The sequence below is a fragment of the Pelodiscus sinensis genome, chromosome 5 (assembly GCF_052426305.1).
Source record: "Pelodiscus sinensis isolate ZL-2025 chromosome 5, ASM5242630v1, whole genome shotgun sequence".
Taxonomy (NCBI): Eukaryota; Metazoa; Chordata; order Testudines; family Trionychidae; genus Pelodiscus; species Pelodiscus sinensis.
In genome coordinates, this window is record NC_143056.1 from 54085948 (window position 1) to 54100000 (window position 14053).

The window sequence follows — 14053 nt, forward strand, 5'->3', positions numbered from 1 at the left end:
GGAAAAGCCGGAGAAAAGCGCCAGTCTAGACGTTATTTCTTGAAAGTAGGAATAAGAAATCCTCCGGAAAAGGCTTTATTTTTCGGAGAATAATGTCTAGACTGGCGCTTTTCTCTGGCTTTTCTGCAAGCTGGAAAAAAGCGGCAGCCATGTTAATGCAAATGCCTATTCCAACGTGCTACATTAGCATCCCTTTTCCTGAAGGAATGCCGGTGTAGACGTAGTCCATGTGAAAGAAAGCATAGAGTTAAATGAAGTAAGAATCTTAAATGAATCAAACTATTCCATAGAATTTTTATAGATAGTAATTCCATGCTCTAATAATATGAAATTAGCAGTAGGGATGGAATAGTTTGATTCATTTAAGATTCTTACTTCATTTAACTCTATGCTTTCTTTCACATATGTTCTTTTGTTAACTCCCTGCCTTACAGCAGAAAATAAGGAGCTACACCAAATGGTGTAACTTCCATGTTCTGTGGGTGTCCTTGAGTTGTTCCTGTGATGTGAAAGTGCTATTTATTTCCCCCCACAAAAAAAGCAAGTGATAGTCGTGTATTGTATTATGGTAGTAGTTCTTCCCTTTTCTCCAAGCTTTTTCGTTAGTGCTATCTCAGTGAGAGTAATTAGGAGCTTAATTTTTCTGTCATTACATACCTACTGTGACCTTTTGAGAAAGTTAGTATTTTAAACTGTTCAATTATAATCATATTAGCCTGTTCCTTTTGAAAATGACTGCTGCTTACTTAAATTAAGAATTCATAAAAGTGTTTCTATTTATTTTACTCTTTGTAAAACCCTTTGTCAACAGGTGTTGTCTAAAAGTGACAGGATCATTGTTACCCTTCATTATCACATGAACTGAAGGCCATGTGGCCTTCAGTGGACTTATCTGAGGAGGAAATAAGCTTTTGCCCATGAACAAAGTAATAATTTCTCTGCTCAGTGTTTCACAGGTTGACTGTTGATGTAGATTGATGGCAGAAAAGGGGGGCCTACAGTTAGGCTGATGAGTACATTTTTATGGTCTGAGTACATGGTTTGGTTTTCAAAAGTACTGACTATCCAGTAGGTTAATTTTATTTTAGAATTCTAAATTTGCATCTAGAATTCCAACTTTAGGCTCTATTTTTTTTAAAAAGTGGCTTGTGACTTTTTAAAATAGACAAGGGTACTGTCTAATGATGCCAGGGAATGCTAAAAGAGAGGAGGTTCAGTGATCTCATTATACACCTTTCTAATTGAGAATTCAACTATAAACATCAGGTCCTACTATGATCTAGCACCCTGATGCTGATTACTATGTCAACGATACTATTAAATCTTGTAGAGAGATTTTGAGTTCTTCCCTGGATCCAATCATATCAGCACCAGATGGAAAGGTTGATTCTCTTTCATGAGAAGAGAGATAATTTAAACCGCAGTGGTGTTGGGAAGTTGTATGACCTCTATACTACTTTTGTCTCTTAGGAAGACTGTTTTGGAGTAATCATAGAATCATAGAAGATTAGGGTAGGAAGAAACCTCAGGTGTTCATCTAGTCTAACTCAAAGCATGACCAACCCCAGCTAAATGACTACCAAGATGGAATCTTTTTAGGGGGGAAAAACTAGCCTAGAAACTGCATTACACTAAAACAAAGCTTTAGATATGCCCAGAATTGTTAAATATTTCAATTGCATCATGTCTGTACTTCATATTAAATATTTGTACATACCTCAGATAAAATTAGTCTAGAGAAAAAATGGATCAGTGTGAATGAATGCTAAATTTTTTGGTTTTAGAATCTTTTTCTTTTCTCTATCAGCATAGTGTTACCTTTTTCTGGGTCTGCTTTTTTTTTAATATTGCCCTTCTTAGAGAAAAATATATTCCATACATTACCATGTCCCGAGAGTAGACTATAACAATACCTACATGTACATCAAAGGGTTTATCTTCCTAGTATTTCAGGGTTGAAATTTCACTGCCTTGAAAATACTCCTCACTAGCAGATTCTCACCTATGTCCTCTGCCTCAAAGAAATAACTGGGAAGAACAGTTGAATGATGAATTGGTCAAACACTTCAATGAGTCCAAGAGAGCTTTAATTCAATGTAGCTCTCTATAGGAACTCTTTTGCTTCTGAGGTCATGTATTTCAACTGAGGTAGTATTAGCAGAAAAATATTTCTTCTATATTAGGAAAATAAATAATTAAAATTAAAATATAGGAATTCTCCCTTAATTGTTACTATAGGCATAGTTGATGAAAAATTGTACCGTATTTTCCGGCGTATAAGGCAACTGGGCGTATAAGACGACCCCCTAATTTTCTAGTTAAAACATAGGTTTTCGTCTTATACTCGCCGTATAAGACTACCCCCCCTTAAGAGGACAACCGGCAGCGCCCCTCTGCCTCCCCGGCTTTGCTCCCAGTGTCCCTGGTCTGCTGGAGATGGTCCCCAGCAGACCAGGGGCACCGGGAGCAAAGCCGAAGTGGCGGCGGGGTGCCGCGCTTCTGAGGCTTTGCTCTGGCAAAGCCTCAGAGGCGCGGGACCCCGCCACGGCTGCGGCTTTGCTCCCGGTGTCCCTGGTCTGCTGGAGATGGTCCCCAGCAGACCAGAGGCACTGGGAGCAAAGCCGCAGCAGCGGCGGGGTCCCGCGCCTTTGAGGCTTTGCCAAAGCAAAGCCTCAGAGGCGCGGGACCCCTCCGCCTCCCCGGCTTTGCCTCTGGACCGTCTCCAGCAGACCAGGGACACCGGGAGCAAAGCCTCTGAGGACGCCGGCAGCGGGACAGCCACGGAGAGTCTGGGCTGCCCCGCTGCCGGCTTTCCCCGAGGCTTTGCAAAGCCACGGAGGGGCTTGGGCAGCGGGGAAGCCCAGGCGCACCTGGGCTGCCCCGCTGCCGGAGCCCCTCCGCGGGTTTGCTCCGCGTCTTCCTGGTCTGCAGACCAGGGAGACACGGAGCAGCTTTTCTCGTCCCAGAGTACACAGGCGGCGGGACCACGAGGTCCCGCAGTCCGTGTCCTCTGGGGCGAGAAAAGCCCCTTTCGTACCTGCAAGTCGGGGACTGCCTGTATACCCGGCGTATAAGATGACCCCCAATTTTTGGGGGATGTTTTTTAGCATAAAAAGTCGTCTTATACGCCGGAAAATACAGTATTCCAAAATACATAGCAACAATGATAATATTTAGCTCTTTTTACAAAGATCCAAGCACAGTCCTGAAAGTCCTTTACTACAGTAGTCATTGCTAAATACAGTGACTAAAATTTACAAGTCAGCATTTACCAACAGCCACAGTTGCATCTGATATATTACAGTTTTTCCTTTTAAATGGCATAGAAAATAATTACAAAACCCAAATACCTCTGTGTAACTGTTAGTAACTGTTGACTTTTAAATGGCAAACACTGATGTTTTCTAAAGATGGGAATGAGATTCTATCCTGCTGGTTTGATGAAAGTCACTGGACTTTATTTTGAAGAATCAATGCAGTCTTCCCCATTCCCGGAGTCAATATTGCTCTTGAGTTCTGTGTAGCTGAGAAAATATATAAGCTCATAATAACTACACATTAACTACATTTTCTTATGCTCTATTCAAGTTTGTAATCCCACCATGTGTTTTTTTCAGTTATTTTCCACAGGTCTCTAATATAAGCTTCAGGCATAATAAGAAATATTACAAAAATATAGATAATTTATGCCAGTGAAAACACATGGACATTTCTAAATATAGAACCATTAATATTACTTGTTTTTTTCAGAGGATGGAAACCAATAAGCAATCTGATCAGCTGGGCTGTGTCCTATGGACTTCCATAAGAAAATTTTGTTTGCTATAACTTTACATTTCCTGTGTGTGGCCTTTTGGGGAATTATGGGCTGGTTAGTGTGCGCATGGGAAAAGCCACTGGCTCTATTCTGCTTCTTTCTCCGATCTGCTTTTGCCCTAAGAAGCTCTCAATGATCTGTGCTGCACAACAAACAGTGAAGCCAGCCTTCTCCCAAATCATCCCCCTCCATACTGTGGAGGGAACTGACATTCTTTTGGGTTGGGAAACCATTGCAGCCTTGGGGAGACATACCACAGGATTTGCCCCGTGTTGGATAGGCTTCATTTTATGGATTGTATATATTGATTCTACTGTATACTGTACATTATGGCTATGACAAATATTTTATAAAATTATCTGAAGCAGATATGCCAATAAGCACTGCACAAAAGCCATTTATACTAAAGATATCGATCAGTGTCTGCAGAATAGGATGGAGTTGGTGAATATTAACCTAAGCCTTATTTTGGGGTCTTCAGTCATTTTATGTATTAACTTCATATCATATTTCCTAGATGTGCGTCTTTATCTTCTACAGGTCATTTTTAAAAGTTAAAAATAAATTGCTTGTTCATTTTTTCCTAATGATGTTGTTAATAAATAAGTGATTTCTCATGAATCACATATTAACCCAGGAGAATTTATTACTGGCAGGTTTAACAACACAGCCTTTCATTACTTGACTGATAAAGAGCAATAAATGGATTCCTAGTGCTGTTTTAATAAGATATTTTTATATACTGATTATTTTAACAGAGTACTTATGTCACCATGAGTAATATCCTGGTGTCTGTAAATAAAAAATATGCCTAAATCCTTTTTTTTAAGTCAGCTTTCTGTACTGACAGCTTTTACTCTATGAAAACTAACAAAAAGCTCTCACTGGAAGCAATGTTCATTAGTAGGATTTAATGGGATAATTTTAAAAATCTTTTGTCAATAAAAATATGCTGTAGTTTCGAGTGTCATTCAAAAATGTTGTTGTTTAGCCAATGCTACTAAAGGAGGAAATTCATTATTCATTTTTAGGATGTATTGTATGTTCTACACATACAGTTTCTAGTCAGCTGCAGTAAGTCACATGGTCTTGAACCAACTTTTCTTCTCAATGAAATTTAAATGTAATAATTTCTTCATATGATTTTCATCATCCGTGTGTGTTAAAAACATATAAATGTATATTTACCCATATGTTTGCCAGATATCATGATGATAAATAGAGCATATTTTGTGTTTTGTATTTTAATATGCAGTTTTTAAATATACGTGTTGTACTTAACTTCAAAATTCCTACTTCACTTGAAGGCCTACATTCTCAGCAATGCTATAGCTGCTTTGGTTCTTACTCATAGACTTTAAGGTCAGCAGGGACCATTAAGATTATCTAGTCTGATCTCCTGCATTACATAGGCCATAGAACTTCACCCAGTGATGCCTGCATCAAGCCCAATGACTTCTGTTTGAACTAGAGCATATCATTTAGAAAGACTTTGTGATGCTCTGGAGCCACAAAGCAGCCATAAAGCTAATAGATCCAGCCCTTTAAAGATTCTTTTGGGTAGTGCATAACTAGCACAATAGCCCTAAAGCAATTTTTTTTTTACACCTGAACTTGTTCCAGGACAAGGGAGCCAGACCATGTTATTGCTTTGGACCATGGGCAGTTGGACATAATTCCAGCTCTACACCAGTATCCGAAGGCATTGTGTCTGGGAAATCACAAAGTTGTTTGAAATCCATCTTACTTCTACCTGCCCTCCTCCCTGACATTCCCCCTTATAGCTCATCCAAATCAAGGAATCTGAATCATAGTATTTCTTTAATATCAATAATCTTTTTGAAAATGAAATCTCACACTTATTTTCCTATTGCAAATGTAAACCAGTTCCCAAAGTTTGCTAACAATATTTAAATTTTGTTATACTGAATGTAACACATTAGACTTTAAATTACTGTGAAGTAAACAAGGTAACATTTTATGTTCATTTGTAGGATATTTGCTAAAGTAGTTTCTCCTTTCAGGGGCCTGACCAGCCCCCCTCCTGCATGCTCACTGAGGTTTCACAATATAAGGGATGTGAATAGGATATGGAGACAAAGCAGTTGGGCACTCTATGACTGGCATGTAGCCCCCAACACAACAGTAAAAGGAGGGTAACGGGATTTGCTACTGCACAGACCTTCCACTCAATCTCCTCTGTGAATAGGTCTGCAGTTTGTGAATAATGATTCCTCCCCCACTTCTCTTGAGTATTTACTTAGATATCTAATTAGACCTGGTGCTAGATATTGGGAATCAGTGTTAAGGTCAAATACCGAACTCACCATAGTCAGGAAGAGTTTTGCTAGTGAATTAGGTAGGCCTTGGATTTGGCCTTTAAAGATTTTATTTTATTGTCAGATGATTGTGCAGTTTCTTTCTTTTAAGCAACTCCAGTAATAATATTATCTTATTTTCAACACATCTTTCAACTAAAGCTTCTCAAGTTACTGTGTTTATAAAACACAGTAAACATTCAGAATAGTGATAGAGATGTAGCCGTGTTAGTCTGGGGTAGCCGAAGCAAAATGCAGGACAATGTAGCACTTTAAAGACTAACAAGATGGTTTATTAGATGATGAGCTTTCGTGGGCCAGACCCACTTTTGATCTGAGGAAGTGGGTCTGGCCCACGAAAGCTCATCATCTAATAAACCATCTTGTTAGTCTTTAAAGTGCTACATTGTCCTGCATTTTGCTTCAGTAAACATTCAGTCATTTGTTGAAATATATGACTGGAATAGTGGCTACATTTTGTGCAACAATATGAAACAAAATAGAGCAAGAAATGAAGAACTCAAACTGTATGGTGATTTTAGAAAGGCAGAGTGAAATTATTTTGAATTTAGTCAGATGATTGGGACTAACACTGAAGCTCTTACTAAAAGTACCAAATTATTTTTATTGAGCACAGTAGATAGGACTTCAGTTTTACATTTCTTCTGGTGGATGTTTTGTCTCTGTAACAAATTAGTATATGTGAGGGCATGTTTACACAGCAGGGCTAAAGCTGAAATAAGCTGCGCAACTTGAGCTATGTCAATTGCGTAGCTTAAGTTGAAATAGCGGCACTCTTCCTCCAACTTCCCTTACTCATAAAATGAAGGTTACAAGATTCAGAGTAAGAAGTACTTCAGCTCAACATTATTTTGACGTTATGTCAAAATAACTGTTTATAGTGTAGATGTGGACCATATTATTTTCAGAATAATGTCAGTTATTCCGATATAACACTGCTGTGTAGATGTACACAGAATTGTATGATCAATTCACTACATACACAATAGGTTCAATAACAGTGTGAAAATCCATGTTTATATCCTGTCGTATAATTCAGAAAGTAGCTAGCTTACTTTTTTTCTTTTTTAATTATTAAAAAAGTGAGAAGTATTAAAGAAAGCTATTCAAACTACATTAACACTACTCTACAAATGTAATTTGAAACTCATGAAACATTAATACATGAAGTAGGTAATGTTGTTTTTATGTTACACAGAAGAAAAAGAAATGTGACATTCCCTTGTTTATTAAAACAATGTGTCATGGAGAATTCAGTTTAACTTTCATAACTTTCAGAAACTTTTTATTTATGTTTATACAGGGGAAAAGGACCTATATGTAGAATTTGTGTGCCATTTTTTGTTATATCTTAGAAAGATATATTTGTTAATGGTTTAAAAACTCCTGAGAAGAGTGTGACCATATGTACAATTGAGCAGACAGAATTCTAATAATTGTCCTTTTTCAGACCACAGTTTTCACTTGCAAATGGAAACTGTTGTTGGAAAAAGACAGCCTTTCCATATGAATGTTGCCCCCTCTCCCTTCCCCCTCCCCCCAGAAAAACAGCTGCAGATGTAGAAGCAAGAACTAGGGATTATTATTTGTATAAAACCATAGCTGTACAATGCACTTTACAGACAAATAATTTCTTTTCCCTGAGGAGTTTACATTCTAATGTGTAATAATCTGACCTTGACATGGAAAAGGAAAATCAGAATTCAGGCATTGAAAATGGGGAGAAGTATCAGATGTGTGATCAGCCAGATCTCTGAAATGGCCAAGGCCCAAATGTGGGACAGAGTGGGTAACAAAGACCAGAATGAGGGCCAACAAAGCAATTATTCATGCAGGAAATTTAAAACACTACAGGATTCTTTTCTGTATTATAAATAACTCTTCCTATAACCTCAGGTCTGAGTCTTCATTTCTCATGCAAATAATTTGCAACAATACAAGTAAATAAGAGCTTTGTGTGGAACATTGGTAACTTTGGTACAAAAAGGAAACACCTCCCTTGAGAAATATAGTTGCAGCTGAATGGAGGATTAGCACCTGGGACTGACTGGACACTAAAGATCCTGGGTCAGGGAAGAACCAAGTTAGGCTGGTTGGGGCAGCTTGTGATGTTTTTAGATGTAAATATCTCCTTGCTGTATCTGCCGCACTGTTCAGGTGCATGGGAACAAAGTACAAAAAGACCACTCTAGTTCGCTATTAAGCTGGCTAAAGCACAAATAGTAAATAAAGAGCATATTTAGAAAAAGTTAAATAGACTATATACAGATCTTTATTATTTTTTAGTAACCTAAGATGACAGTAACACAGGAAAGACATTTTTAAATGTAAATATTTTTTTATTGCATTGGTATCCATCATCAGTCATTGGTGTGAAAGATCCATACTTTTCATTGATGAAATTATGTCATCTTAGGATAGGTACGTGGAACTCCTTGTCTTCCCCTGGACAAATCTCATAGACCTGTGGTAATAGTGCATTCAATCTGCAGTCAGAGAAGCTAGGATAAGGGAGCCCTATCTCTGTCTAGCAGTCCCAGATAAATCAAGTTAGTTATAATGAAGAAAATTATAGGTGAAGTGGGGCAAAGTCAAGATGGATTTATGAGTGGCTAAAATAGAAATGGTAAGCATGGAAGTCAGAGAAATTAGTGATGGAATTTGGCAGTCAAAATACAAATAGGTCAGCCATAAAATAGCTTTTAAAGAGACAAAATATGTATTTATTTAGGTAGGGAAAGGTGGAATTGTTTCAGGATGGGAGGAGAGACCTAAACTGAGATAGAATAACAGATTGCAATTAGCTGAAATGGATAAACTCAAGGAGATGAATTATTAGGAAAGATCCAGATTGTGTGTTAAAACTAGAAGTAATGGGATGCTATTAAGACAAAAAAATACCTCTACTGAATATCAGGAAAAAATTACTTGACAATTATCTAATAATTTGGTATTAAATAATCTTCATAAAGGAGTTCCACTACTTAGGACTTTTACAACTAGACAGAATAAAACTGAAGAAGATAATCCCAGTCATGAAAAATTATTTGATTATATTAAAACTGAGTTTTGATATAATTTAGTTTTCTTTAAAACTTTAGAGTAGAATAGCCTTTATGCAATATTTGATGTGGTTTAAAACTGTTTATGTATCCAAAGTTTGTTCTTCATTGGTGTTATGGTAGTAAATCCAACAATAAGAAGGGGATCATTATCTAAAGTAGAGTATATAAAGAAAACATGTAACCCAATATTTCTAAAATAATTTGATATTTAAGAGAACATATTTTCTATTTCAGTAGATAGAAAATAGATATAAATGTATAGAATCCAATAATTATCACAATTTTTTTCCAAAAATAGTCATCATTCATGTATTACATTTATTAAGTACAAAGAATTTTTGCCTATTTGTTTATCATCAAGATTTAAACATACTCATGTTGGTACTCCTTATTGTCAATCACTATGGAGCTTTTTTGTAGAAGTTGTGGTTTTACTCTGAAAAGTGACTAAAATTGACATTTTATTCAACAGATCTTCTTTCTTTGTGTGTTCAGAGTCGTTATGATTACATTATTTTTGTTTCTTTACTACTCACAGTCCCACAGATCCAACATAAATATGGTAGTGTGAACTGGATTCTGCATGTGACAAATATAGTTCAATTACATTCCTATTATAGGATATTTTTGCAACCCTACTGACTATAAATTTTGTGCCCAGTTTCATCTGTGGAATTCCACTTAAGGCTAATGAGTTGCACATTTGTTACTGAAGGCAAACATCTGCTGCTAGGGCAGGGGTGGGCAATAATTTTTATGGGGGCCTTCCAATATTTTGGTAAGTGGTCAAGGGCCGCACTTTTCTAAGGATGAACTGCGGAGTCTGGGATAGAGATTAGGTGCAGAAGGGAACTCGGGTATGAGACTAGGGTGCAGGAGAGGCTGAGGGGTCTGAGAGGGAGTTTGAGTGAAGGAGGGGGCAGATCTAGGGTTGGCCTGACGGATCCAGCCCATGGGCCGTATCTTGCCCACCCTGCTCCAGAACTTTAAATGCTGGTAATGAGACATGCTCCAGAATTAACTCATTTTGACTTTCAAATTCCATTCACAGTTAGTAGGACTGGCATTTATTTAAAAAAATGTATAAACTGAAATTTTGATATGGAAATCCATGAAATACAATAGATATGAAATCCCACAGTGCAGTTTTAATGTATATTCTACCTAGCAAGTCATTTTTCAGAGTACAAGTGAAATGGAGGATGCCTGGAGATGGACTAAAACTCATATATTTAAAATTGGAAAACTCATATTCAGAGATTGTTTAAAATTAACTGAAAATGTCATTAGACTAAATAGACACATACGGGGAAAAGGTTTATCTTGTGAGATTTCATATGCCTTGCTTATGAAAAATGTTAAAAAAGGACTTTAATAAACCATATAACTTTGACTTGTATATTGTATGTGTAAATAGTATAGCACTCACAATTGAAGCATGATCATAAAATGTAGCCAATCAAAAGCAACTTGCTAGAATTGAAAGTAAGAATTTAACCTTCAAAAATGTTTCATTAGTAACTTATTCTGCCTTCTGTCTTTAGGCAAGACATCCATTGATTCCAATGGAATTTCTGATAAGAACCTGGGGGAACTCCAGTCCCAAAAGCTTCAAAATGAGCTTTAGTATGATGGGATTTGTTCTTTTTAAAAATAAACTAAGTCAGTATGGGTATGTCTACACTACCACCCTAGTTCGAACTAGGGTGGTTAATGTAGTCAATCGAAGTTGCAAATGAAGCCCGGGATTTAAATATCCCGGGCTTCATTTGCATCTTGTTGGGCGCCGCCATTTTTAAATCCCCGGTAGTTCGGACTCTGTGCCCGCGGCTACACACGGCACAGAGTACGTAGTTCGAATTAGGCTTTCTAATTTGAACTACCATTACACCTCGTTCCACAATACCTCGTGCCACGAGGAGTAACGGTAGTTCGAATTAGAAAGCCTAATTCGAACTACCTACTCTGTGCCGCGTGTAGCTGTGGGCACGGAGTCCGAACTACCGGGGATTTAAAAATGGCGGCACCCAGCAAGATGCAAATGAAGCCCGGGATATTTAAATCCCGGGCTTCATTTGCAACTTCGATTGACTACATTAACCACCCTAGTTCGAACTAGGGTGGTAGTGTAGACATACCCTAAGTCTTTCGGCCTTTTATACTGCACCCATCACCGTAGCATGTGAATGGATTTGCCTGCTTGGCTATAAAGGCACAATATGCACAAGGCTGATAAGTCTCCACTACCACAAACCCCAAAAGGAGCTTGGCATGGCATATACCATTGGGGTCAGGGAGCACAAAGTCATAAACCTTCAAATCATGTAACATATTAAAAGAAATGCCACATTATTGAGTGTTCTTGGTTGTCCATGTTCCCTCAGGAGCTGATAAGTACAGCTCTGCAAATCCACAGATATCCGATATCCGCAGCTCATTTTTGGTGATACACAGTTTTGTAGCTGCACAGGGCTACTGATGACTACATTTCAGAAGATGTAAACAAAAACAGATAGGAGGATTTCAGCCAAAACACTCTGCAATTATTTAGTAATTTTATATCTAGATCTCAGATAACTTATATGTGATTATTTTTATCCATATTTTATAAATGGAAAAACTAAGCAATAGATATTTTAAGAGGTTTGATTAAGTTCACACAGTATGTCAGTGACATAGCTTGTAATATGACCAAAGTCTCCTCACTCCTGATCCTGCATCTGCATGCTTCTTGTTACGTAGGTCTTAAAGCACAGAATTGCACTTAGCTCATTTTTAATAAATAAGAATCTTATGCTTTTTTTGTAATATTACATAGTACCTTTTGCTGTTGATGAAATGTAACTCAAATATTAGAGATGAAAAGCTTCAGATTAGATGCAAAACAATTCAAACATTAATCTATTGTTTTAGATTAATATTTTGAATACACATATTGAATAATTTGGAAAATATTAATTATTCTCCATTTTTAAATGTATCACACTTTTAAACATTTGACTGACATTCTCAGCACATAAATATTGTGGCAACTTGTATTTTACGTAAAACAAATAGATGGGTAGACTAGAACAAGCTTATTTTCTAGGGCAGACATTTTATTTGAGAGTTAGCTCTTGAAATCAGAATAATAAGCCATTAATGTCAGAAAAAGGAAATCATTTTATAATATTTAAATGCTTTTATTGTTGCTGATATTGAGATGACAAATTTTGGTAAAAATTTAAAAACTGAAAACTCTTATCCCCAACTTTTCTATCACATGTATCTTTCATGTATGAATGAATGGATGTCAATATTTCAGTGTATATGTATTTTTTGTGCAGAGAAGCTGTTCTGTTAATATTGTATTATAAGGCATGTGATATATTAAAAATCAAGAAATGTATATTACAAACAAAATGAGAAAAATCATTTATATATTTGTTCAGTCAGATTCTCACCTCACAAAAATGTGAATCAAAAGTTAATCTACAGGTACTGAAATTAGTGATGTTACACTGGCGTAAAACTTGTTTAAGTCATAGGAAAAATCTGTTCTTTTAGGGAAATGCTCCTCACTGAAAGTATTTCAGCAGAGATAATAAGCATGGAAAAATCATGCATCCTATAAATGAAACAAATTTTACCTTTAGAGTGTGCCCTTCTCAAAAAATGCTATGTTTACATAAGATGAATGACGTTATCCTGCATAATACATTTCTATATACTTGTGAGAGTGAAACTTTGAACAATTAATTTCATGTCACATTTGGAGCTAAGCACGTCATCCAATCATTCTTTGCTATATTTGATTTTGCCAAGTGTGTTTATTTTTTATTATTATTTTAAAAGTTAAAAGGCAAAAAGTAATTTTAGACAAATTGTATCAAGGAAGTTAGTCTTGGAAAAGGTACACGATGAATTTGTTAAATTTGATGCAATCTTAAACATTTTTTTTTGCCACTAGAATAGCATCTGAATTTGTTTAATTTTTTTGGCCTGAAGCTGTGCAAATCTAAAGGCAAAACATTCTGTGGAAGAATTATAAATATTTTATTATTTCCCTCATCACTTTGGTTGTACATTTATTACTGACGTATAAAGCATTGCATAATGTGGTGAGCTACACTTCTTTTTGTACACATGAACTTTTATCTTTTTTTAAAGTGTTAACTAATTTGCTTCATTTTTTTCCTGCCTGTTATAGGGTAGCAAATTATGGTAGTGTTTATGCACAAAGCAGAAGTATTATTTATATATATTTTTTTTAATTACAGGTAAAGATTATAGTTCCCAACAGCACAGCAGGTCTGATAATAGGGAAGGGAGGTGCTACAGTGAAGGCTATAATGGAGCAGTCAGGGGCTTGGGTGCAGCTTTCCCAGAAACCTGATGGGATCAACTTGCAAGAGAGGGTTGTCACTGTGAGTGGAGAACCTGAACAAAACCGAAAAGCTGTTGAACTTATCATCCAGAAGATACAAGAGGATCCACAGAGTGGCAGCTGTCTCAATATCAGTTATGCCAATGTCACAGGTCCAGTGGCCAATTCCAATCCAACCGGATCTCCTTATGCAAACACTGCTGAAGTGTTACCAACTGCTGCAGCTGCTGCAGGGCTATTAGGACATGCTAACCTTGCTGGAGTGGCAGCCTTTCCAGCAGTTTTATCTGGCTTTACAGGCAATGACCTGGTGGCCATCACCTCTGCACTTAATACATTAGCCAGCTATGGATATAATCTCAATACATTAGGTTTAGGCCTAAGTCAGGCAGCAGCTACAGGGGCTTTGGCTGCAGCAGCTGCCAGTGCCAACCCAGCAGCAGCAGCAGCCAATTTATTGGCCACC

The 14053-nt window shown here is 37.1% G+C and overlaps 1 protein-coding gene across 7 annotated transcripts in view; it reads left to right on the plus strand.

The window, feature by feature from the left end:
* NOVA1 (NOVA alternative splicing regulator 1) overlaps positions 1-14053 on the plus strand; it is a 228744-nt gene that overhangs the window by 212191 nt on the left and 2500 nt on the right. For all 7 annotated transcript variants that reach the window (XM_075927001.2, XM_075927000.2, XM_014573715.4 and 4 more), the window contains one exon: positions 13481-14053. This exon is cut by the window's right edge and continues 2500 nt beyond it. In XM_075927001.2, coding sequence (XP_075783116.1) covers positions 13481-14053 — 573 coding nt within the window. The remainder of the gene's footprint in view (positions 1-13480) is intronic.